We start from the raw sequence: 26,293 nt of genomic DNA, 5'->3' as shown, positions 1-26,293 counted from the left end.
TATCAGGACCTGACCTGAATACTGCTCCTAGTCACCTCCATCCTACTGTATCAGGGCCTGACCTGTCTACTGCTCCTAGTCACCTCCATCCTACTGTATCAGGACCTGACTACTGCTCCTAGTCACCTCCATCCTACTGTATCAGGACCTGACCTGACTACTGCTCCTAGTCACCTCCATCCTACTGTATCAGGACCTGACCTGTCTACTGCTCCAAGTCACCTCCATCCTACTGTATCAGTACCTGACCTGTCTACTGCTCCTAGTCACCTCCATCCTACTGTATCAGGACCTGACCTGTCTACTGCTCCTAGTCACCTCCATCCTACTGTATCAGGACCTGACTACTGCTCCTAGTCACCTCCATCCTACTGTATCAGGACCTGACTACTGCTCCTAGTCACCTCCATCCTACTGTATCAGGACCTGACTACTGCTCCTAGTCACCTCCATCCTACTGTATCAGGACCTGACTACTGCTCCTAGTCACCTCCATCCTACTGTATCAGGACCTGACTACTGCTCCTAGTCAACTCCATCCTACTGTATCAGGACCTGACTACTGCTCCTAGTCAACTCCATCCTACTGTATCAGGACCTGACTACTGCTCCTAGTCAACTCCATCCTACTGTATCAGGACCTGACCTGTCTACTGCTCCTAGTCATCTCCATCCTACTGTATCAGGACCTGACCTGTCTAATGCTCCTAGTCACCTCCATTCTACTGTATCAGGACCTGACCTGTCTACTGCTCCTAGTCACCTCCATTCTACTGTATCAGGACCTGACCTGTCTACTGCTCCTAGTCACCTCCATTCTACTGTATCAGGACCTGACCTGTCTACTGCTCCTAGTCACCTCCATCCTACTGTATCAGGACCTGACCTGTCTACTGCTCCTAGTCACCTCCATCCTACTGTATCAGGACCTGACCTGTCTACTGCTCCTAGTCACCTCCATCCTACTGTATCAGGACCTGACCTGACTACTGCTCCTAGTCAACTCCATCCTACTGTATCAGGACCTGACCTGTCTACTGCTCCTAGTCACCTCCATCCTACTGTATCAGGACCTGACCTGACTACTGCTCCTAGTCACCTCCATCCTACTGTATCAGGACCTGACCTGTCTACTGCTCCTAGTCACCTCCATCCTACTGTATCAGGAACTGACCTGACTACTGCTCCTAGTCACCTCCATCCTACTGTATCAGGACCTGACCCGTCTACTGTCCCTAGTCACCTCCATCCTACTGTATCAGGACCTGACCCGTCTACTGCTCCTAGTCACCTCCATCCTACTGTATCAGGACCTGACTACTGCTCCTAGTCACCTCCATCCTACTGTATCAGGACCTGACCTCTACTGCTCCTAGTCACCTCCATCCTACTGTATCAGGACCTGTCTACTGCTCCTAGTCACCTCCATCCTACTGTATCAGGACCTGACCGTCTACTGCTCCTAGTCACCTCCATCCTACTGTATCAGGACCTGACCTGTCTACTGCTCCTAGTCACCTCCATCCTACTGTATCAGGACCTGACCCGACTACTGCTCCTAGTCACCTCCATCCTACTGTATCAGGACCTGACCCGACTACTGCTCCTAGTCACCTCCATCCTACTGTATCAGGACCTGACCTGTCTACTGCTCCTAGTCACCTCCTACACTGTATCAGGACCTGACCTGTCTACTGCTCCTAGTCACCTCCATCCTACTGTATCAGGACCTGACCTGACTACTGCTCCTAGTCACCTCCATCCTACTGTATCAGGACCTGACCCGTCTACTGCTCCTAGTCACCTCCATCCTACTGTATCAGGACCTGACCCGTCTACTGCTCCTAGTCACCTCCATCCTACTGTATCAGGACCTGACCTGACTACTGCTCCTAGTCACCTCCATCCTACTGTATCAGGACCCGTCTACTGCTCCTAGTCACCTCCATCCTACTGTATCAGGACCTGACCCGTCTACTGCTCCTAGTCACCTCCATCCTACTGTATCAGGACCTGACCCGTCTACTGCTCCTAGTCACGTCCATCCTACTGTATCAGGACCTGACCCGTCTACTGCTCCTAGTCACCTCCATCCTACTGTATCAGGACCTGACCTGTCTACTGCTCCTAGTCACCTCCATCCTACTGTATCAGGACCTGACCCGACTACTGCTCCTAGTCACCTCCATCCTACTGTATCAGGACCTGACCTGTCTACTGCTCCTAGTCATCCTAATGTATCAGGACCTGACCTGACTACTGCTCCTAGTCACCTCCATCCTCCTGTATCAGGAACTGACCTGTCTACTGCTCCTAGTCACCTCCATCCTACCGTATCAGGAACTGACCTGACTACTGCTCCTAGTCACCTCCATCCTACTGTATCAGGACCTGACCCGTCTACTGCTCCTAGTCACCTCCATCCTACTGTATCAGGACCTGACCTGTCTACTGCTCCTAGTCACCTCCATCCTACTGTATCAGGACCTGACCTGTCTACTGCTCCTAGTCACCTCCATCCTACTGTATCAGGACCTGACCTGTCTACTGCTCCTAGTCACCTCCAATTCTACTGTATCAGGACCTGACCTGTCTACTGCTCCTAGTCACCTCCATCCTACTGTATCATGACCTGACCTGTCTACTGCTCCTAGTCAACTCCATCCTACTGTATCAGGACCTGACCTGACTACTGCTCCTAGTCACCTCCATCCTACTGTATCAGGACCTGACCTGTCTACTGCTCCTAGTCACCTCCATCCTACTGTATCAGGACCTGTCTACTGCTCCTAGTCACCTCCATCCTACTGTATCAGGACCTGACCTGTCTACTGCTCCTAGTCACCTCCATCCTACTGTATCAGGACCTGACTACTGCTCCTAGTCACCTCCATCCTACTGTATCAGGACCTGACTACTGCTCCTAGTCACCTCCATCCTACTGTATCAGGACCTGACCTGTCTACTGCTCCAAGTCACCTCCATCCTACTGTATCAGGACCTGACCTGTCTACTGCTCCTAGTCACCTCCATCCTACTGTATCAGGACCTGACCTGTCTACTGCTCCTAGTCACCTCCATCCTACTGTATCAGGACCTGACCCGTCTACTGCTCCTAGTCACCTCCATCCTACTGTATCAGGACCTGACCCGACTACTGCTCCTAGTCACCTCCATCCTACTGTATCAGGACCTGACCCGACTACTGCTCCTAGTCACCTCCATCCTACTGTATCAGGACCTGACTACTGCTCCTAGTCAACTCCATCCTACTGTATCAGGACCTGACCTGTCTACTGCTCCTAGTCATCCTAATGTATCAGGACCTGACCTGACTACTGCTCCTAGTCACCTCCATCCTACTGTATCAGGACCTGACCTGTCTACTGCTCCTAGTCATCCTACTGTATCAGGACCTGACCTGACTACTGCTCCTAGTCATCCTACTGTATCAGGACCTGACCTGACTACTGCTCCTAGTCACCTCCATCCTACTGTATCAGGAACTGACCTGACTACTGCTCCTAGTCACCTCCATCCTACTGTATCAGGACCTGACCCGTCTACTGTCCCTAGTCACCTCCATCCTACTGTATCAGGACCTGACCCGTCTACTGTCCCTAGTCACCTCCATCCTACTGTATCAGGACCTGACCCGTCTACTGCTCCTAGTCACCTCCATCCTACTGTATCAGGACCTGCCTGACTACTGCTCCTAGTCACCTCCATCCTACTGTATCAGGACCTGTCTACTGCTCCTAGTCACCTCCATCCTACTGTATCAGGACCTGTCTACTGCTCCTAGTCACCTCCATCCTACTGTATCAGGACCTGACCTGTCTACTGCTCCTAGTCACCTCCATCCTACTGTATCAGGACCTGACCTACTGCTCCTAGTCACCTCCATCCTACTGTATCAGGACCTGACCCGACTACTGCTCCTAGTCACCTCCATCCTACTGTATCAGGACCTGACCCGACTACTGCTCCTAGTCACCTCCATCCTACTGTATCAGGACCTGACCTGTCTACTGCTCCTAGTCATCCTAATGTATCAGGACCTGACCTGTCTACTGCTCCTAGTCACCTCCATCCTACTGTATCAGGACCTGACCTGACTACTGCTCCTAGTCACCTCCATCCTACTGTATCAGGACCTGACCTGACTACTGCTCGTAGTCACCTCCATCCTACTGTATCAGGACCTGACCCGTCTACTGCTCCTAGTCACCTCCATCCTACTGTATCAGGACCTGACCCGTCTACTGCTCCTAGTCACCTCCATCCTACTGTATCAGGACCTGACCTGACCTGACTACTGCTCCTAGTCACCTCCATCCTACTGTATCAGGACCCGTCTACTGCTCCTAGTCACCTCCATCCTACTGTATCAGGACCTGACCCGTCTACTGCTCCTAGTCACCTCCATCCTACTGTATCAGGACCTGACCCGTCTACTGCTCCTAGTCACCTCCATCCTACTGTATCAGGACCTGACCCGTCTACTGCTCCTAGTCACCTCCATCCTACTGTATCAGGACCTGACCTGTCTACTGCTCCTAGTCACCTCCATCCTACTGTATCAGGACCTGACCCGACTACTGCTCCTAGTCACCTCCATCCTACTGTATCAGGACCTGACCTGTCTACTGCTCCTAGTCATCCTAATGTATCAGGACCTGACCTGACTACTGCTCCTAGTCACCTCCATCCTCCTGTATCAGGACCTGACCTGTCTACTGCTCCTAGTCACCTCCATCCTACTGTATCAGGAACTGACCTGACTACTGCTCCTAGTCACCTCCATCCTACTGTATCAGGACCTGACCCGTCTACTGCTCCTAGTCACCTCCATCCTACTGTATCAGGACCTGACCTGTCTACTGCTCCTAGTCACCTCCATCCTACTGTATCAGGACCTGACCTGACTACTGCTCCTAGTCACCTCCATCCTACTGTATCAGGACCTGACCTGTCTACTGCTCCTAGTCACCTCCATCCTACTGTATCAGGACCTGACCTGTCTACTGCTCCTAGTCACCTCCATCCTACTGTATCAGGACCTGTCTACTGCTCCTAGTCACCTCCATCCTACTGTATCAGGACCTGACCTGTCTACTGCTCCTAGTCACCTCCATCCTACTGTATCAGGACCTGACTACTGCTCCTAGTCACCTCCATCCTACTGTATCAGGACCTGACTACTGCTCCTAGTCACCTCCATCCTACTGTATCAGGACCTGACCTGTCTACTGCTCCAAGTCACCTCCATCCTACTGTATCAGGACCTGACCTGTCTACTGCTCCTAGTCACCTCCATCCTACTGTATCAGGACCTGACCTGTCTACTGCTCCTAGTCACCTCCATCCTACTGTATCAGGACCTGACCCGTCTACTGCTCCTAGTCACCTCCATCCTACTGTATCAGGACCTGACCCGACTACTGCTCCTAGTCACCTCCATCCTACTGTATCAGGACCTGACCCGACTACTGCTCCTAGTCACCTCCATCCTACTGTATCAGGACCTGACTACTGCTCCTAGTCAACTCCATCCTACTGTATCAGGACCTGACCTGTCTACTGCTCCTAGTCATCCTAATGTATCAGGACCTGACCTGACTACTGCTCCTAGTCACCTCCATCCTACTGTATCAGGACCTGACCTGTCTACTGCTCCTAGTCATCCTACTGTATCAGGACCTGACCTGACTACTGCTCCTAGTCATCCTACTGTATCAGGACCTGACCTGACTACTGCTCCTAGTCCATCCTACTGTATCAGGACCGGACCTGACTACTGCTCCTAGTCACCTCCATCCTACTGTATCAGGCCCTGACCTGACTACTGCTCCTAGTCACCTCCATCCTACTGTATCAGGACCTGACTACTGCTCCTAGTCACCTCCATCCTACTGTATCAGGACCTGACCTGTCTACTGCTCCTAGTCACCTCCATCCTACTGTATCAGGACCGCTCGCCCAGCCCTCCCCCGTACGGCCTGCACTGCTCCTAGTCACCTCCATCCTACTGTATCAGGACCTGACCTGTCTACTGCTCCTAGTCACCTCCATCCTACTGTATCAGGACCTGACCTGTCTACTGCTCCTAGTCACCTCCATCCTACTGTATCAGGACCTGACCTGACTACTGCTCCTAGTCACCTCCATCCTACTGTATCAGGACCTGACTACTGCTCCTAGTCACCTCCATCCTACTGTATCAGGACCTGACCTGTCACTGCTCCTAGTCACCTCCATCCTACTGTATCAGGACCTGACTACTGCTCCTAGTCACCTCCATCCTACTGTATCAGGACCTGACCTGACTACTGCTCCTAGTCACCTCCATCCTACTGTATCAGGACCTGACCTGACTACTGCTCCTAGTCACCTCCATCCTACTGTATCAGGACCTGACCTGACTACTGCTCCTAGTCACCTCCATCCTACTGTATCAGGACCTGACCTGACTACTGCTCCTAGTCACCTCCATCCTACTGTATCAGGACCTGACCTGACTACTGCTCCTAGTCACCTCCATCCTACTGTATCAGGACCTGACCTGTCTACTGCTCCTAGTCATCTCCATCCTACTGTATCAGGACCTGACCTGTCTACTGCTCCTAGTCACCTCCATCCTACTGTATCAGGACCTGACCCGTCTACTGCTCCTAGTCACCTCCATCCTACTGTATCAGGACCTGACCTGTCTACTGCTCCTAGTCACCTCCATCCTACTGTATCAGGACCTGACCTGACTACTGCTCCTAGTCACCTCCATCCTACTGTATCAGGACCTGACCTGTCTACTGCTCCTAGTCACCTCCATCCTACTGTATCAGGACCTGACCTGTCTACTGCTCCTAGTCACCTCCATCCTACTGTATCAGGACCTGACCTGTCTACTGCTCCTAGTCACCTCCATCCTACTGTATCAGGACCTGACCTGTCTACTGCTCCTAGTCACCTCCATCCTACTGTATCAGGACCTGACCTGTCTACTGCTCCTAGTCACCTCCATCCTACTGTATCAGGACCTGACCTGACTACTGCTCCTAGTCACCTCCATCCTACTGTATCAGGACCTGACCTGTCTACTGCTCCTAGTCACCTCCATCCTACTGTATCAGGACCTGACCTGTCTACTGCTCCTAGTCACCTCCATCCTACTGTATCAGGACCTGACTACTGCTCCTAGTCACCTCCATCCTACTGTATCAGGACCTGACCTGCTACTGCTCCTAGTCACCTCCATCCTACTGTATCAGGACCTGACCCGTCTACTGCTCCTAGTCACCTCCATCCTACTGTATCAGGACCTGACCTGTCTACTGCTCCTAGTCCCTCCATCCTACTGTATCAGGACCTGACCTGACTACTGCTCCTAGTCACCTCCATCCTACTGTATCAGGACCTGACCCGACTACTGCTCCTAGTCACCTCCATCCTACTGTATCAGGACCTGACCTGTCTACTGCTCCTAGTCACCTCCATACTACTGTATCAGGACCTGACCTGTCTACTGCTCCTAGTCACCTCCATCCTACTGTATCAGGACCTGACCTGTCTACTGCTCCTAGTCACCTCCATCCTACTGTATCAGGACCTGACCTGACTACTGCTCCTAGTCACCTCCATCCTACTGTATCAGGACCTGACCTGTCTACTGCTCCTAGTCACTTCCATCCTACTGTATCAGGACCTGACCTGACTACTGCTCCTAGTCACCTCCATCCTACTGTATCAGGACCTGACCTGTCTACTGCTCCTAGTCACCTCCATCCTACTGTATCAGGACCTGACCTGACTACTGCTCCTAGTCACCTCCATCCTACTGTATCAGGACCTGACCTGTCTACTGCTCCTAGTCACCTCCATCCTACTGTATCAGGACCTGACCTGACTACTGCTCCTAGTCACCTCCATCCTACTGTATCAGGACCTGACCTGTCTACTGCTCCTAGTCACCTCCATCCTACTGTATCAGGACCTGACCTGTCTACTGCTCCTAGTCACCTCCATCCTACTGTATCAGGACCTGACCTGTCTACTGCTCCTAGTCACCTCCATCCTACTGTATCAGGACCTGACCTGTCTACTGCTCCTAGTCACCTCCATCCTACTGTATCAGGACCTGACCGGTCTACTGCTCCTAGTCACCTCCATCCTACTGTATCAGGACCTGACCTGTCTACTGCTCCTAGTCGCCTCCATCCTACTGTATCAGGACCTGACTACTGCTCCTAGTCACCTCCATCCTACTGTATCAGGACCTGACCTGTCTACTGCTCCTAGTCACCTCCATCCTACTGTATCAGGACCTGACCGGTCTACTGCTCCTAGTCACCTCCATCCTACTGTATCAGGACCTGACCTGATCTACTGCTCCTAGTCAGCCTCCATCCTACTGTATCAGGACCTGACCTGTCTACTGCTCCTAGTCACCTCCATCCTACTGTATCAGGACCTGACCTGTCTACTGCTCCTAGTCACCTCCATCCTACTGTATCAGGACCTGACCTGTCTACTGCTCCTAGTCACCTCCATCCTACTGTATCAGGACCTGACCTGACTACTGCTCCTAGTCACCTCCATCCTACTGTATCAGGACCTGACCTGTCTACTGCTCCTAGTCATCTCCATCCTACTGTATCAGGACCTGACCTGTCTACTGCTCCTAGTCACCTCCATTCTACTGTGTCAGGACCTGACCTGTCTACTGCTCCTAGTCACCTCCATCCTACTGTATCAGGACCTGACCTGTCTACTGCTCCTAGTCACCTCCATCCTACTGTATCAGGACCTGACCTGACTACTGCTCCTAGTCACCTCCATCCTACTGTATCAGGACCTGACCTGTCTACTGCTCCTAGTCACCTCCATCCTACTGTATCAGGACCTGACCTGTCTACTGCTCCTAGTTACCTCCATCCTACTGTGTCAGGACCTGACCTGTCTACTGCTCCTAGTCACCTCCATCCTACTGTATCAGGACCTGACCTGTCTACTGCTCCTAGTCACCTCCATCCTACTGTATCAGGACCTGACCTGACTACTGCTCCTAGTCACCTCCATCCTACTGTATCAGGACCTGACCTGACTACTGCTCCTAGTCACCTCCATCCTACTGTATCAGGACCTGACCTGACTACTGCTCCTAGTCACCTCCATCCTACTGTATCAGGACCTGACTACTGCTCCTAGTCACCTCCATCCTACTGTATCAGGACCTGACTACTGCTCCTAGTCATCTCCATCCTACTGTATCAGGACCTGACCTGTCTACTGCTCCTAGTCACCTCCATCCTACTGTATCAGGACCTGACCTGTCTACTGCTCCTAGTCACCTCCAATTCTACTGTATCAGGACCTGACCTGTCTACTGCTCCTAGTCACCTCCATCCTACTGTATCAGGACCTGACTACTGCTCCTAGTCACCTCCATCCTACTGTATCAGGACCTGACTACTGCTCCTAGTCATCTCCATCCTACTGTATCAGGACCTGACCTGTCTACTGCTCCAAGTCACCTCCATCCTACTGTATCAGGACCTGACCTGTCTACTGCTCCTAGTCACCTCCATCCTACTGTATCAGGACCTGACCTGTCTACTGCTCCTAGTCACCTCCATCCTACTGTATCAGGACCTGACCTGTCTACTGCTCCTAGTCATCCTACTGTATCAGGACCTGACCTGTCTACCGCTCCTAGTCATCCTAATGTATCAGGACCTGACCTGACTACTGCTCCTAGTCACCTCCATCCTACTGTATCAGGACCTGACCTGTCTACTGCTCCTAGTCACCTCCATCCTACTGTATCAGGACCTGACCCGACTACTGCTCCTAGTCATCCTACTGTATCAGGACCTGACCCGACTACTGCTCCTAGTCACCTCCATCCTACTGTATCAGGCCCTGACCTGTCTACTGCTCCTAGTCACCTCCATCCTACTGTATCAGGACCTGACCTGACTACTGCTCCTAGTCACCTCCATCCTACTGTATCAGGACCTGACCTGTCTACTGCTCCTAGTCACCTCCATCCTACTGTATCAGGACCTGACCTGTCTACTGCTCCTAGTCACCTCCATCCTACTGTATCAGGACCTGACCTGTCTACTGCTCCTAGTCACCTCCATCCTACTGTATCAGGACCTGACCTGTCTACTGCTCCTAGTCACCTCCATCCTACTGTATCAGGACCTGACCTGTCTACTGCTCCTAGTCACCTCCATCCTACTGTATCAGGACCTGACCTGCTACTGCTCCTAGTCACCTCCATCCTACTGTATCAGGACCTGACCTGTCTACTGCTCCTAGTCACCTCCATCCTACTGTATCAGGACCTGACCTGTCTACTGCTCCTAGTCACCTCCATCCTACTGTATCAGGACCTGACCTGTCTACTGCTCCTAGTCACCTCCATCCTACTGTATCAGGACCTGACCTGTCTACTGCTCCTAGTCACCTCCATCCTACTGTATCAGGACCTGACCTGTCTACTGCTCCTAGTCACCTCCATCCTACTGTATCAGGACCTGACCTGTCTACTGCTCCTAGTCATCCTCCATCCTACTGTATCAGGACCTGACCTGTCTACTGCTCCTAGTCACCTCCATCCTACTGTATCAGGACGTGACCTGTCTACTGCTCCTAGTCACCTCCATCCTACTGTATCAGGACCTGACCTGTCTACTGCTCCTAGTCACCTCCATCCTACTGTATCAGGACCTGACCTGTCTACTGCTCCTAGTCACCTCCATCCTACTGTATCAGGACCTGACTACTGCTCCTAGTCACCTCCATCCTACTGTATCAGGACCTAACTACTGCTCCTAGTCACCTCCATCCTACTGTATCAGGACCTAACTACTGCTCCTAGTCACCTCCATCCTACTGTATCAGGACCTGACCTGTCTACTGCTCCAAGTCACCTCCATCCTACTGTATCAGGACCTGACCTGTCTACTGCTCCTAGTCACCTCCATCCTACTGTATCAGGACCTGACCTGTCTACTGCTCCTAGTCACCTCCATCCTACTGTATCAGGACCTGACTACTGCTCCTAGTCACCTCCATCCTACTGTATCAGGACCTGACTACTGCTCCTAGTCACCTCCATCCTACTGTATCAGGACCTGACTACTGCTCCTAGTCACCTCCATCCTACTGTATCAGGACCTGACTACTGCTCCTAGTCAACTCCATCCTACTGTATCAGGACCTGACCTGTCTACTGCTCCTAGTCATCCTAATGTATCAGGACCTGACCTGACTACTGCTCCTAGTCACCTCCATCCTACTGTATCAGGACCTGACCTGTCTACTGCTCCTAGTCATCCTACTGTATCAGGACCTGACCTGACTACTGCTCCTAGTCATCCTACTGTATCAGGACCTGACCTAACTACTGCTCCTAGTCATCCTACTGTATCAGGACCTGACCTGACTACTGCTCCTAGTCACCTCCATCCTACTGTATCAGGCCCTGACTACTGCTCCTAGTCACCTCCATCCTACTGTATCAGGCCCTGACCTGTCTACTGCTCCTAGTCACCTCCATCCTACTGTATCAGGACCTGACCTGTCTACTGCTCCTAGTCACCTCCATCCTACTGTATCAGGACCTGACCTGTCTACTGCTCCTAGTCATCTCCATCCTACTGTATCAGGACCTGACCTGTCTACTGCTCCTAGTCATCTCCATCCTACTGTATCAGGACCTGACCTGACTACTGCTCCTAGTCATCCTACTGTATCAGGACCTGACCTGACTACTGCTCCTAGTCACCTCCATCCTACTGTATCAGGACCTGACCTGTCTACTGCTCCTAGTCACCTCTATCCTACTGTATCGGACCTGACCTGTCTACTGCTCCTAGTCATCCTACTGTATCAGGACCTGACCTGACTACTGCTCCTAGTCATCCTACTGTATCAGGACCTGACCTGACTACTGCTCCTAGTCACCTCCATCCTACTGTATCAGGACCTGACCTGTCTACTGCTCCTAGTCACCTCCATCCTACTGTATCAGGACCTGACCTGACTACTGCTCCTAGTCACCTCCATCCTACTGTATCAGGACCTGACTACTGCTCCTAGTCACCTCCATCCTACTGTATCAGGACCTAACCTGTCTACTGCTCCTAGTCACCTCCAGATGGTTCAGACTCCTCCTAGGAAGCCTCAGGGCAGATTTCACCTGCAATGAGTAGACAGAGGAAAGAGAGTACAGTTATCTTGAATCCCCACTGACTGAATGTCACTCTGTTTCACTACAGTCAGGGATGGAAATGAAGCCAGTCTGCTAGCCCGAGGCTAGTACGTTTCAGACCGGGTCAGTATAAAAATGTGTTCAACTAGCCCTGCCGCAAAGGATATGTTGTATTATCAAAGATCTCATGGCACTTATTTCGGACCCGAGCTAGTAGAAATTGTGGTCTAGTACTAGCCCGGCTAGCCAGTGGCAACAGTCCTTCAGTTCTATCCCAGCCAGGGTGGATTGCAGGCTAGAGAACAGTAGGATGAATCTTTGTTGTTCCAAATGGCCGACTGTTTGGTAGACAGAAAACAAGGTCACAGGATTCTCTCAATGTAACAACCACACATTCTGATATCTGGACCATTTCCTCAGAGGCTACTACCCAGGACCTACTACCCAGGACCTACAGTACAGGACCTACTACCCAGGACCTACTACCCAGGACCTACAGTACAGGACCTACAGTACAGGACCTACAGTACAGGACCTACTACCCAGAACCTACTACCCAGAACCTACAGTACAGGACCTACAGTACAGGACCTACAGTACAGGACCTACAGTACAGGACCTACTACCCAGGACCTACAGTACATTACCTACTACCCAGGACCTACAGTACAGGACCTACAGTACAGGACCTACAGTACAGGACCTACAGTACAGGACCTACTACCCAGGACCTACAGTACAGGACCTACAGTACAGGACCTACTACCCAAGACCTACAGTACAGGACCTACAGTACAAGACCTACTACCCAGGACCTACTACCCAGGACCTACTACCCAGGACCTACTACCCAGGACCTACAGCACAGGACCTACAGCCGGCCTCAGCACGGACCTACAGCACAGGACCTACAGCACAGGACCTACAGCACAGGACCTACAGCACAGGACCTACAGCACAGGACCTACAGCACAGGACCTACAGCACAGGACCTACAGCACAGGACCTACAGCACAGGACCTACAGTACAGGACCTACTACCCAGGACCTACTACCCAGGACCTACTACCCAGGACCTACAGTACAGGACCTACAGTACAGGACCTACAGTACAGGACCTACAGTACAGGACCTACAGTACAGGACCCACAGTACAGGACCTACTACCCAGAACCTACAGTACAGAACCTACTACCCAGGACCTACAGTACAGAACAGGACCTACAGTACAGGACCTACAGTACAGGACCTACTACCCAGGACCTACAACCCAGGACCTACAACCCAGGACCTACAGTACAGGACCTACAGTACAGGACCTACAGTACAAGACCTACAGTACAAGACCTACAGTACAAGACCTACAGTACAAGACCTACTACCCAGGACCTACAGTACAGGATCTACTACCCAGGATCTACTACCCAGGATCTACTACCCAGGACCTACAGTACAGGACCTACTACCCAGGACCTACTGTACAGGACCTACTACTCAGGAGCTACTGTACAGGACCTACTACTCAGGAGCTACTGTACAGGACCTACTACTCAGGAGCTACTGTACAGGACCTACTACTCAGGACCTACAGTACAGGACCTACTACACAGGACCTACAGCACAGGACCTACAGCACAGGACCTACAGCACAGGACCTACAGCACAGGACCTACTGTACAGGACCTACAGCACAGGACCTACAGCACAGGACCTACAGCACAGGACCTACAGCACAGGACCTACAGCACAGGACCTACAGCACAGGACCTACAGCACAGGACCTACAGTACAGGACCTACTACCCAGGACCTACAGTACAGGACCTACAGTACAGGACCTACAGTACAGGACCTACAGTACAGGACCTACAGTACAGGACCTACAGTACAGGACCTACAGTACAGGACCTACAGTACAGGACCTACAGTACAGGACCTACAGTACAGAACCTACAGTACAGAACCTACTACCCAGGACCTACAGTACAGGACCTACAGTACCTACTACCCAGAACCTACAGTACAGAACCTACAGTACAGGACCTACAGTACAGGACCTACAGTACAGGACCTACAGTACAGGACCTACAGTACAGGACCTGCTGTACAGGACCTACAGTACATTACCTACAGTACAGGACCTACAGTACAGGATCTACTACCCAGGATCTACAGTACAGGACCTACTACCCAGAACCTACAGTACAGGACCTACTACCCAGGACCTACTACCCAGGACCTACAGTACAGGACCTACAGTACAGGACCTACAGTACAGGACCTACAGTACAGGACCTACAGTACAGGACCTACAGTACAGGACATACTACCCAGGACCTACAGTACATTACCTACAGTACAGGACCTACAGTACAGGACATACAGTACAGGACATACTACCCAGGACCTACAGTACATTACCTACAGTACAGGACCTACAGTACAGGACCTACAGTACAGGACCTACAGTACAGGACCTACTACCCAGGACCTACTACCCAGGACCTACTACCCAGGACCTACTACCCAGGACCTACAGTACAGGACCTACTGTACAGGACCTACTGTACAGGACCTACTGTACAGGACCTACTGTACAGGAGCTACTGCACAGGAGCTACTACTCAGGAGCTACTGCACAGGAGCTACTGTACAGGACCTACTGTACAGGACCTACAGTACAGGTTCCTACTGTACAGGACCTACTACTCAGGAGCTACTGCACAGGACCTACTACTCAGGAGCTACTACCCAGGACCTACAGTACAGGACCTACTAACCAGGACCTACTAACCAGGACCTACTACCCAGGACCTACTACCCAGGACCTACTGTACAGGACCTACTGTACAGGACCTACTGTACAGGACCTACAGTGCAGGACCTACTGTGCAGGACCTACTGTGCAGGACCTACAGCGCAGGACCTACAGCGCAGGACCTACAGCGCAGGACCTACAGCGCAGGACCTACAGCGCAGGACCTACAGCGCAGGACCTACAGCGCAGGACCTACAGCGCAGGACCTACAGCGCAGGACCTACAGCGCAGGACCTACAGCACAGGACCTACAGCACAGGACCTACTTCCCAGGACCTACTTCCCAGGACCTACTTCCCAGGACCTACTTCCCAGGACCTACTTCCCAGGACCTACTTCCCAGGACCTACTACCCAGGACCTACTACCCAGGACCTACTACCCAGGACCTACTACCCAGGACCTACAGTACAGGATCTACAGTACAGGATCTACAGTACAGGATCTACTGTACAGGGCCTACTGTACAGGGCCTACTGTACAGGGCCTACTGTACAGGGCCTACTGTACAGGGCCTACAGTAGAGGACCTACTTCCCAGGACCTACTTCCCAGGACCTATAGTACATGACCTACTACCCAGGACCTACAGTTCAGGACCTACTTCCCAGGACCTACTTCCCAGGACCTACTTCCCAGGACCTACAGTACAGGACCTACAGTACAGGACCTACTTCCCAGGACCTACTTCCCAGGACCTACTTCCCAGGACCTACTTCCCAGGACCTACTTCCCAGGACCTACTTCCCAGGACCTACAGTACAGGACCTACAGTACAGGACCTACAGTACAGGACCTACAGTACCAGGACCTACTACCCAGGACCTACTACCCAGGACCTACTACCCAGGACCTACAGTACAGGACCTACAGTACAGGACCTACAGTACAGGACCTGACTGATCCTAATCAGTCAGGTTTCAAGACTGGGCATTCAACTGAGACTGCTCTTCTCTGTGTCACGGAGGCTCTCCGCACTGCTAAAGCTAACTCTCTCTCCTCTGCTCTCATCCTTCTAGACCTATCTGCTGCCTTTGATACCGTGAACCATCAGATCCTCCTCTCCACCCTCTCCGGCGCCGCCCACGCTTGGATTGCGTCCTACCTGACAGGTCGCTCCTACCAGGTGGCGTGGCGAGAATCTGTCTCCGCACCACGTGCTCTCACCACTGGTGTCCCCCAGGGCTCTGTTCTTGGCCCACTCCTATTCTCGCTATACACCAAGTCACTTGGCTCTGTCATATCCTCACATGGTCTGTCATATCATTGCTATGCAGATGACACACAATTAATCTTCTCCTTTCCCCCTTCTGACAACCAGGTGGCGAATCGCATCTCTGCATGTCTGGCAGACATATCAGTGTGGATGACGGATCACCACCTCAAGCTGAACCTCGGCAAGACGGAGCTGCTCTTCCTCCCGGGGAAGGACTGCCCGTTCCATGATCTCGCCATCACGGTTGACAACTCCCTTGTGTCCTCCTCCCAGAGTGCTAAGAGCCTTGGCGTGACCCTGGACAACACCCTGTCGTTCTCCACCAACATCAAGGCGGTGACCCGATCCTGTAGGTTCATGCTCTACAACATTCGCAGAGTACGACCCTGCCTCACACAGGAAGCGGCGCAGGTCCTAATCCAGGCACTTGTCATCTCCCGTCTGGATTATTGCAACTCGCTGTTGGCTGGGCTCCCTGCCTGTGCCATTAAACCCCTACAACTCATCCAGAACGCCGCAGCCCGTCTGGTGTTCAACCTTCCCAAGTTCTCTCACGTCACCCCGCTCCTCCGCTCTCTCCACTGGCTTCCAGTCGAAGCTCGCATCCGCTACAAGACCATGGTGCTTGCCTACGGAGCTGTGAGGGGAACGGCACCTCCGTGCCTTCAGGCTCTGATCAGGCCCTACACCCAAACAAGGGCACTCCGTTCATCCACCTCTGGCCTGCTCGCCTCCCTACCTCTGAGGAAGCACAGTTCCTGCTCAGCCCAGTCAAAACTGTTCGCTGCTCTGGCACCCCAATGGTGGAACAAGCTCCCTCACGACGCCAGGACAGCGGAGTCAATCACCACCTTCCGGAGACACCTGAAACCCCACCTCTTCAAGGAATACCTGGGATAGGATAAAGTAATCCTTCTAACCCCCCCTTAAAAGATTTAGATGCACTATTGTAAAGTGGTTGTTCCACTGGATATTATAAGGTGAATGCACCAATTTGTAAGTCGCTCTGGATAAGAGCGTCTGCTAAATGACTTAAATGTACAGGACCTACTACCCAGGACCTACAGTACAGGACCTACTACCCAGGATCTACAGTACAGGACCTACAGTACAGGACCTACAGTACAGGACCTACTACCCAGGACCTACTACCCAGGACCTACAGTACAGGACCTACAGTACAGGACCTACAGTACCTGTAGGATTACAATCTGTTTTCACCTTGTGTCTCTCTATAGAGCTGAGGAAATCCAGGTCTGTCATGTCTGATATTCCTCCATGGACGATGAGCACTTTGTTATCGATGACTGTTGCTATGGGGAGGAGGCTGAACACATCCTGGACCAGCAGTAGGATGTCCCTGCCATGTGTCTGCAGAGGAGGGGGAGGGGGGAGGGGAGAGAGGTGACATGTCTGCAGAGGAGAGAGAGAGAAAGGTGTACATGTCTGCAGAGGAGAGAGAGAGAGGTGTACATGTCTGCAGAGAGAGAGAGGTGTACATGTCTGCAGAGGAGAGAGAGAGAGAGAAAGGTGTACATGTCTGCAGAGAGAGAGAGGTGTACATGTCTGCAGAGAGAGAGAGGTGTACATGTCTGCAGAGAGAGAGAGGTGTACATGTCTGCAGAGAGAGAGAGGTGTACATGTCTGCAGAGGAGAGAGGAGAGGTGTACATGTCTGCAGAGAGAGAGAGGTGTACATGTCTGCAGAGAGAGAGAGAGGTGTACGTCTGCAGAGGAGAGAGAGAGAGAGAGAGGTGTACATGTCTGCAGAGAGAGAGAGAGAGATGTGTACGTCTGCAGAGGAGAGAGAGAGACAGAGAGGTGTACATGTCTGCAGAGAGAGAGAGAGAGATGTGTACGTCTGCAGAGGAGAGAGAGAGAGAGAGAGAGAGGTGTACATGTCTGCAGAGTGGTCATGATAAGAAGCTGCCACTAGATGGCGGTGAGAACAACTACATAGGTCGGTGTGAACAGCGAAGGGGACTTTACCTTGTACTTCTGCATAACTTCTTTAGTGAATCCATATCTGAAAAACAGAAAACAGAGCAGTGTTTATATACTGCAATGTTGTGCTTGTCATGCATGTTCTTGTGTGCAACAAAGGACAGTTCCAAGCAACATTTGTTGTCTTGTGTGTAAAAAACCTGAAATAAAGTTTAGGGATTTTGTATCTGAAGCATTGTACAGGTGTGCTTGTACTAGAATTTAATAGATATGTGAAACAGCTGGGGGTTGTCCAGGACCAATTAGAATGAAAATGCTAACGTGTTTCTCTGTCTGGTTCATGATGTGGTCCTCGTGGTTGCCTCTGTTCAGGGTCATGTGGTCTGTGTGTCTAACTACCGGAGGTTCATGATGTGGTCCTCGTGGTTGCCTCTGTTCAGGGTCATGTGGTCTGTGTGTCTAACTACCGGAGGTTCATGATGTGGTCCTCGTGGTTGCCTCTGTTCAGGGTCATGTGGTCTGTGTGTCTAACTACCGGAGGTTCATGATGTGGTCCTCGTGGTTGCCTCTGTTCAGGGTCATGTGGTCAGGGTAGAGGAGCAGGTAGGCAAACAGCAGGATGATGATCTCCACAGACTTCTTCCCTCGGTCCACAAAGTCTCCGTTGAACACGTACGGCGTCTCTGCCGAGGGGAGGCCGTTCTGAAAGAGATGGAATAATTATTATGGAAAAAGTAGGCCGTTGTTTCTGTTCATGTAGTGTCACAAGTATACTATGTCATGTACAGTATCATGTCAAGAGCCTAACCTTGTAGAATATGAGCAGCAAGTCATCTAGTCGGCCATGTAAATCTCCTGAAGGAAATGACAAGCATTAGAAGATTTTAAAACGGCAGTAGACACATTTCCTCCTAGAAATTAGACCATCCATGGCATATGAAACCAAAATGACTGGGTTCATTGGTTAACTGAGTTAATCAACAGTTAATTAACATTCTCTCCGACATTAATGTTCTGTGTGTGTGTTTAACATTCGTCTCAAGGATTCTTGAGTTTGATGAGATGCGTCTCTGACTACAGGGAAGGAGGCCATTGAGGTGAAACAAAGTCTTTTCATTATGTATATAAACAACCAGGAGAAAGAGCTCTATTTTGGGAGCTGAGGGGCTGTTGTGTCCTAGATAGTCAGTCTTGTTGTGTCCTAGATAGTCAGTCTTGTTGTGTCCTAGATAGTCAGTCTTGTTGTGTCCTAGATAGTCAGTCTTGTTGTGTCCTAGATAGTCAGTCTTGTTGTGTCCTAGATAGTCAGTCTTGTTGTGTCCTAGATAGTCAGTGGTGTGTCCTAGATAGTCAGTGGTGTGTCCTAGATAGTCAGTATTGTGTACTAGACAGTAAGTCTTGTTGTGTCCTAGACAGTAAGTCTTGTTGTGTCCTAGACAGTCAGTGTTGTTGTGTCCTAGACAGTCAGTGTTGTGTCCTAGACAGTCAGTGGTGTGTCCTAGATAGTCAGTGGTGTGTACTAGACAGTAAGTCAGTGTTGTGTACTAGACAGTAAGTCAGTGTTGTGTACTAGACAGTAAGTCAGTGTTGTGTCCTAGACAGTAAGTCAGTGTTGTGTCCTAGACAGTAAGTCAGTGTTGTGTCCTAGACAGTAAGTCAGTGTTGTGTCCTAGACAGTAAGTCAGTGTTGTGTCCTAGACAGTAAGTCAGTGTTGTGTCCTAGACAGTAAGTCAGTGTTGTGTCCTAGACAGTAAGTCTTGTTGTGTCCTAGACAGTAAGTCTTGTTGTGTCCTAGACAGTAAGTCTTGTTGTGTCCTAGATAGTCAGTGTTGTGTCCTAGACAGTAAGTCAGTGTTGTGTCCTAGACAGTAAGTCAGTGTTGTGTCCTAGACAGTAAGTCAGTGTTGTGTCCTAGACAGTAAGTCAGTGTTGTGTCCTAGACAGTAAGTCAGTGTTGTGTCCTAGACAGTAAGTCAGTGTTGTGTCCTAGACAGTAAGTCAGTGTTGTGTCCTAGACAGTAAGTCAGTGTTGTGTCCTAGACAGTAAGTCAGTGTTGTGTCCTAGACAGTAAGTCTTGTTGTGTCCTAGACAGTAAGTCTTGTTGTGTCCTAGATAGTCAGTGTTGTGTCCTAGATAGTCAGTGTTGTGTCCTAGATAGTCAGTGTTGTGTCCTAGATAGTCAGTGTTGTGTCCTAGATAGTCAGTGTTGTGTCCTAGATAGTCAGTGTTGTGTCCTAGATAGTCAGTGTTGTGTCCTAGATAGTCAGTGTTGTGTACTAGATAGTCAGTGTTGTGTACTAGACAGTAAGTCTTGTTGTGTCCTAGATAGTCAGTGTTGTGTACTAGACAGTAAGTCTTGTTGTGTCCTAGATAGTCAGTGTTGTGTACTAGACAGTAAGTCTTGTTGTGTCCTAGATAGTCAGTGTTGTGTACTAGACAGTAAGTCTTGTTATTGTGTACTAGATAGTCAGTGTTGTGTACTAGATAGTCAGTGTTGTGTTATTGTGTACTAAACTCAGCAATAACAAAAAAGAAACGTCCTCTCACTGTCAAGTGTGTTCATTTTCAACTTAACGTGTAAATATTTGTATGAACATAACAAGATTCAACAACTGAGACATAAACTGAACAAGTTCCACAGACATGTGATTAACAGAAATTGAATAATGTGTCCCTGAACAAAGGGGGGCTCAAAATCAAAAGTAACAGTCAGTATCTGGTGTGGCCACCAGCTGCATTAAGTACTGCAGTGCATCTCCTCCTCATGGACTGCACCAGATTTGCCAGTTCTTGCTGTGAGATGTTACCCCACTCTTCCACCAGGGCACCTGCAAGTTCCCGGACATTTCTGGGGGGGGAATGGCCCTAGCCGCCGAACCAACAGGTCCCAGATGTGCTCAATGGGATTGAGATCCGGGCTCTTCGCTGGCAATGGCAGAACACTGACATTCCTGACTTGCAGGAAATCACGCACAGAACGAGCAGTATGGCTGGTGGCATTGTCATGCTGGAGGGTCATGTCAGGATGAGCCTGCAGGAAGGGTACCACATGAGGGAGGAGGATGTCTTCCCTGTAACGCAAAGCGTTGATATTGCCTGCAATGACAACAAGCTCAGTCTGATGATGCTGTGACACACCGCCCCAGACCATGACGGACCCTCCACCTCCAATCCCGCTCCAGAGTACAGGCCTCGGTGTAACGCTAATTTCTTCGACGATAAACACGAATTCGACCATCACCCCAGGTGAGACAAAAACGCGACTCGTCAGTGAAGAGCACTTTTTGCCAGTCCTGTCTGGTCCAGCGACGGTGGGTTTGTGCCCATAGGCGACGTTGTTGCCGGTGATGTCTGGTGAGGACCTGCCTTACAACAGGCCTACAAGCCCTCAGTCCAGCCTCTCTCAGCCTATTGCGGACAGTCTGAGCACTGATGGAGGGATTGTGCGTTCCTGGTGTAACTCGGGCAGTTGTTGTTGCCATCCTGTACCTGTCCCGCAGGTGTGATGTTCGGATGTACCGATCCTGTGCAGGTGTTGTTACACGTGGTCTGCCACTGCGAGGACAATCAGTTGTCCGTCCTGTCTCCCTGTAGCGCTGTCTTAGGCGTCTCACAGTACGGACATTGTAATTTATGGTCCTGGCCACATCTGCAGTCCTCATGCCTCCTTGCAGCATGCCTAAGGCGCATTCACGCAGATGAGCAGGGACCCTATGCATCTTTCTTTTGGTGTTTTTCCAGAGTCAGTAGAAAGGCCTCTTTAGTGTCTTAAGTTTTCATAACTGTGACCTTAATTGCCTACCGCCTGTAAGCTGTTAGTGTCTTAACGACCGTTCCACAGGTGCATGTTCATTAATTGTTTATGGTTCATTGAACAAGCATGGGAAACAGTGTTTAAACCCTGTACTATGAAGATCTGTGAAGTTATTTGGATTTTTATGAATTATTTTTGAAAGACAGGGTCCTGAAAAAGCGACATTTCTTTTTTTGCTGAGTTTATACAGTCAGTCTTCTGTCCTAGACAGTCAGTCTTCTGTCCTAGACAGTCAGTCTTCTGTCCTAGACAGTCAGTCTTCTGTCCTAGACAGACAGTCTTCTGTCCTAGACAGACAGTCTTCTGTCCTAGACAGACAGTCTTCTGTCCTAGACAGACAGTCTTCTGTCCTAGACAGTCTTCTGTAATTGTGTACCAGACAGTCAGCCTTGTGTTATTGTGTACTAGATAGTCAGTCTTGTGTTATTGTGTACTAGATAGTCAGTCTTGTGTTATTGTGTACTAGATAGTCAGTCTTGTGTCCTAGATAGTGTTGTGCACTAGATAGTCAACTTGACATCTGGACACTCACATCCCCCCCCCAAAAAACTAAAGGCCTTTAAATGAAATGAACCAAGAAGTACAAGACAGTACATGGTCAAATATTGGACAACATAGTTAGCAGTACTGAAAACAATATTGGGGTGGTGGATTAGTTTCCCTCATACAGTGTAAAGTGCTTTGATCATCTGGAAAAGCGCTATATCAATCCAATCAATAAAAATGAACAACAACCTACCACATATTGTGATCTCCTTGGCGTAGGGTGTGGACAGGTGAATGATGTTTGGCATCTGTTTCAGGAGCTTCTTAGTCTGGTGTAACAACTGCAGCATGTATCTACCATGGAGAGGCTGAAAGAAGAGGAACCATCAGGTAGGACTATAGGTTATTGATCTGTTATTATTCATTAAGCTGCTGTCGTGTCTTTGGGCACCATTAAACTGAAGACACATTTATCAAATTAACTCCCTGCAATTATTATTACGCGATTAAACTGATTCATCGTTTAACTGTAATTAACTAGGAGATCGGGGCACCAAGGAAAATATTCAGATTACAAAGTTATAATTTTCCTAATACAACTTTCCTATATTATAACATTATATATTATATTATAGTATCTGACCGATTATCTTCTGGTTTAAATGGTGTATTTTACCTCGCATCAGTCTCATCCCAAACGTCGTAAATTGTTGTATCTGCACGAACCCAGTCTTCACTAAGTCATCCATACATCAACTGTCTTAAAATAATGTATTTACTAAACAAAGTAATTCACAGAAAGCATACAAACAGTAGTTATCGTCAAAGAATTGGTAGAGTAATTTTCCCTAGTGGGCTAAACCGGCATGGCGGCTTGTTTAAACAAACAAGAGGGGGTCAGCTGAGAAGACCCTACAGAGTTGATAAATATTAACAATTGATATGCTAATCCTTTGCACATGACCACTCACTCATTCGGGAACAATTGCAATCAATATATATTTACGCTCAGTGTGTCGTCGGGATCCTTGTTGGAGAGTTTTTGTCCTGTTGGAGAGTTTTTGTCCGCGTTCTCTCTCTCTCAGTTAGAATGGATCTTTCAAAGCGACATTTATTAATGTCGTTATAGAATGGATGTTTCGTCGGTCTTCGCGTTCGATGACATATTTATAGCTGCAGACTATTAATTAATATCAAAGACTTGTTATTATTCTGTCGGTATCGATAGTCTAAAAGTTAACCACATGGTATGGTTAAACTTCAGTAGACGAATGCATGGTCAAACCTTGGCTCTCTCTTCTGAGGTAAGCTGGTCTAGTGAAAGAACTTCTAGGTGGGGTTTTTATACTTGAACATAGAACAGGCTGTCACATGACGCCTTGTCCTGTCTGTGTCCCTGGGGGCGTGCCGATGACTGAGTTAAGCTTTGAACAGAAATACAATTCTATCACATTAACATCAGTACATAGCCTCTCAACATATTCCAAATAGCTTTAATCTTATTAAATCATTGTATACAACCATTTAGATGCAAGTCCCATAGCTGAGGCTATTATATAAACCTTAGTATGGTAATATGGCAATATTGTCTCTAATGAGTATCACAAAATTGTACCAAGCGGACCAGTTCGTAGCTGGATTCTTCACCGATCTTTTATACCTTCTCCAGAACATGTCGTTCGGTTCCCCAATTCTGTGAGTTGGAAGAATTCCTTTGTCTCTCTATGAAACCCCTCTCTGTCTCAAAACTGGGCCATGAGGCCGGACATTCTCCTTTGGAATTTTACGACCCCTCTCACCACAGCCTGGGTGGGGGGAGGTAGGTAGGGGGATGGTGCATAGAAAACCCAGAGGGCAAAGGGAGGGGGTTCAACTGTGTTCTCTGTACCCAGAGAGAGGGCAACGTCATGACACTGCCATACTGTCCACAACAGCTCCTGTACTCCCTGGGCACATGTTCAGAAAGCAGTCCTGATCTAGGATCAGTTTTTGCCTTTTAGATCATAATGAGTATGATTATATGGACACGGTGAAGTTGATCCTAGACCAGCACTACTACTCTGAAACGCTTTAAGAATACTGGTCCTGTAGCACACAGTGGGAAAAATAAAGTTTGAATTGAATGGTCCGGTACCTGTTGTTCTTTGAATGCAGAGAGCAGGGCGTTGGTGTGAGAGACAGTGAGGGGGAAGGTGAGGTGAGGACCGCTGTAGGACTCAGGAACAGTGATCTGTTCATACATGGTCTGTCTCTCTCTGTCTGACCACGGGTCAACCACTGGGTCCAGCAGGTGGGAGATCAGATCTGACAACATGGAGGATGAAACACACAGGGTTAATAGAATAGAACACACAGGGTTAATAGAATAGAGTTGTGGGGTTTAAAAATTCCAGTAACTTTCCCCAAATCCCCTGGTATTCCTGCTTACTGCCTCCTGATTCCTGGAATCTTCCAACTGGGATTTCTGGAAAACCTGGGAATTTTAGGTAGGTTACTGGAATTTTACAACTCTAAATAGAGTAGAATCAAACTGAATAGAATCAAATCAAATATAACTTTATTAACACACTAAAACAGGATGTCAAACACATTTGTACATGTTCAGGGTATCTCTGTTTACTCCTCTGGAATAGCCTGCTATAGTAGGTTAATGTCCAGCCATAGACACTCCTTTATGCAGACAAACAGGCAGGACATCATAATCAGATGTTGTTATTGAAGAGGACAGCAGCCACACCTCTCTCAGACCCTATCTGGGGAGTGGTCGCTTCCGTCTTCAGAGCACGTCTCTAAACAACCAGTCAGTTTATCATATTACTCTGATCAAAACCACAGAGATCACCTATACTGTAATTAATATTGTAAAAATAGGCAAGATGGTCTGAGCATCATCTCCTGTTGTCTTCAACACTAAAGGGCCTGGCTAATTATCTGCAGCAACGTGTTGTTCTGTACGTGTACAGGCAGGCCCCAGCTGTAGCAGCAGCAGTCACAAGAACACAATATCCCACATTACTACAACAGAGAAAAACAGAAATGCATGTGGATGTGGTTGCTAAGCAACATCTTCACCATAATATGTTTTAGGCATAGGCTATTAATGGATCGGGACGTTTTTTGTTCAGTCTATAAATAATTATGGGCATTCCATTTTTTTGTGCTAGGAACTGACAGTCCAACAATTTTCCTGAAAACATTATAAGAAAATGTTAGTTACCTGGGCCATTCCCATTGAGTTGAGTGACGTTGTCCAGCATGAAACTGAAGAAACTGGAGAGCTGAGGAAGATTCAAACATAGTACTTGGTCATATGGAATACAACTGACTAACAGACTGTGTTGGCCTGCTGGGCTAAAGCCGAGGCCTCTTCAGGTCTCAGTTAAACCACCTGGGTTCTTCTCCATTACCTGTAGCTGGTTCTGCTCCCCAGCATACTCTATAGACTGGAAGATGTTCCAGGTGTATCTCTGTCTCATCTCTAACCTGGCCATGTAGCGTCTGTACCAGCGCTGGATCAGGATAGCTGCCTTCATAGCTGAGAGGAGGAGATGGAAGACGTGATAAAATAACAGTTTAATAACAGCCCTCTGCAGGTAGTTAACCATATTCAATAAAATAACAGTTTAATAACGTTGCTGTTTAATAACAGCCCTCTGCAGGTAGTTAGTGGTATTGAATAAAATAACAGTTTAATAACAGCCCTCTGCAGGTAGTTAGTGGTATTGAATAAAATAACAGTTTAATAACGTTGCTGTTTAATAACAGCCCTCTGCAGGTAGTTAGTGGTATTGAAT

General features: G+C 49.3%; 2 protein-coding genes across 2 annotated transcripts in view; both read right to left on the bottom strand.

Annotated features, from left to right (window-relative positions):
- The window catches only part of LOC106574677 (serine/threonine-protein phosphatase with EF-hands 2), a 184,035-nt gene extending 165,387 nt beyond the window's left edge, over positions 1–18,648 (bottom strand). Inside the window, exons 1-3 of the mRNA XM_082962434.1 lie at positions 18,597–18,648; positions 18,243–18,279; positions 17,476–17,625 (exon numbers count right to left, since the gene is read on the bottom strand). Coding sequence (XP_082818560.1) covers positions 17,476–17,625; positions 18,243–18,279; positions 18,597–18,643 — 234 coding nt within the window. The 5' untranslated portion in view covers positions 18,644–18,648. The remainder of the gene's footprint in view (positions 1–17,475; positions 17,626–18,242; positions 18,280–18,596) is intronic.
- An 80-nt stretch (positions 18,649–18,728) lies between these two features.
- Positions 18,729–26,032, bottom strand: LOC145850466 (serine/threonine-protein phosphatase with EF-hands 2-like). The gene is made up of 6 exons (XM_082962433.1): positions 25,907–26,032; positions 25,717–25,777; positions 24,634–24,803; positions 22,753–22,867; positions 19,006–19,052; positions 18,729–18,899 (listed from the first exon to the last, which is right to left on the bottom strand). The coding sequence occupies exons 1-6, from the start codon at positions 26,030–26,032 to the stop codon at positions 18,729–18,731; spliced, it is 690 nt and encodes a 229-aa protein (XP_082818559.1).
- Between the last annotated feature and the right edge of the window lie 261 nt (positions 26,033–26,293).

This window comes from Salmo salar, chromosome 16, assembly GCF_965601325.2.
Source record: "Salmo salar chromosome 16, fSalSal1, whole genome shotgun sequence".
NCBI classification, from domain to species: Eukaryota; Metazoa; Chordata; class Actinopteri; order Salmoniformes; family Salmonidae; genus Salmo; species Salmo salar.
The sequence above is the reverse complement of the archived record's forward strand: the minus strand, read 5'-3'. Positions and strand labels throughout refer to the sequence as shown.

Excerpts from the sequence above, each read along its gene's own strand:
- LOC145850466 (XM_082962433.1), bottom strand. The coding sequence starts at position 26,032 with ATGAAGGCAGCTATCCTGATCCAGCGCTGGTACAGACGCTACATGGCC. Across the intron at positions 25,778-25,906 it reads GGGAGCAGAACCAGCTACAG|CTCTCCAGTTTCTTCAGTTT; the intron begins GTAATGGAGAAG and ends AATCTTCCTCAG. Across the intron at positions 24,804-25,716 it reads ACTCAATGGGAATGGCCCAG|ATCTGATCTCCCACCTGCTG; the intron begins GTAACTAACATT and ends CCATGTTGTCAG.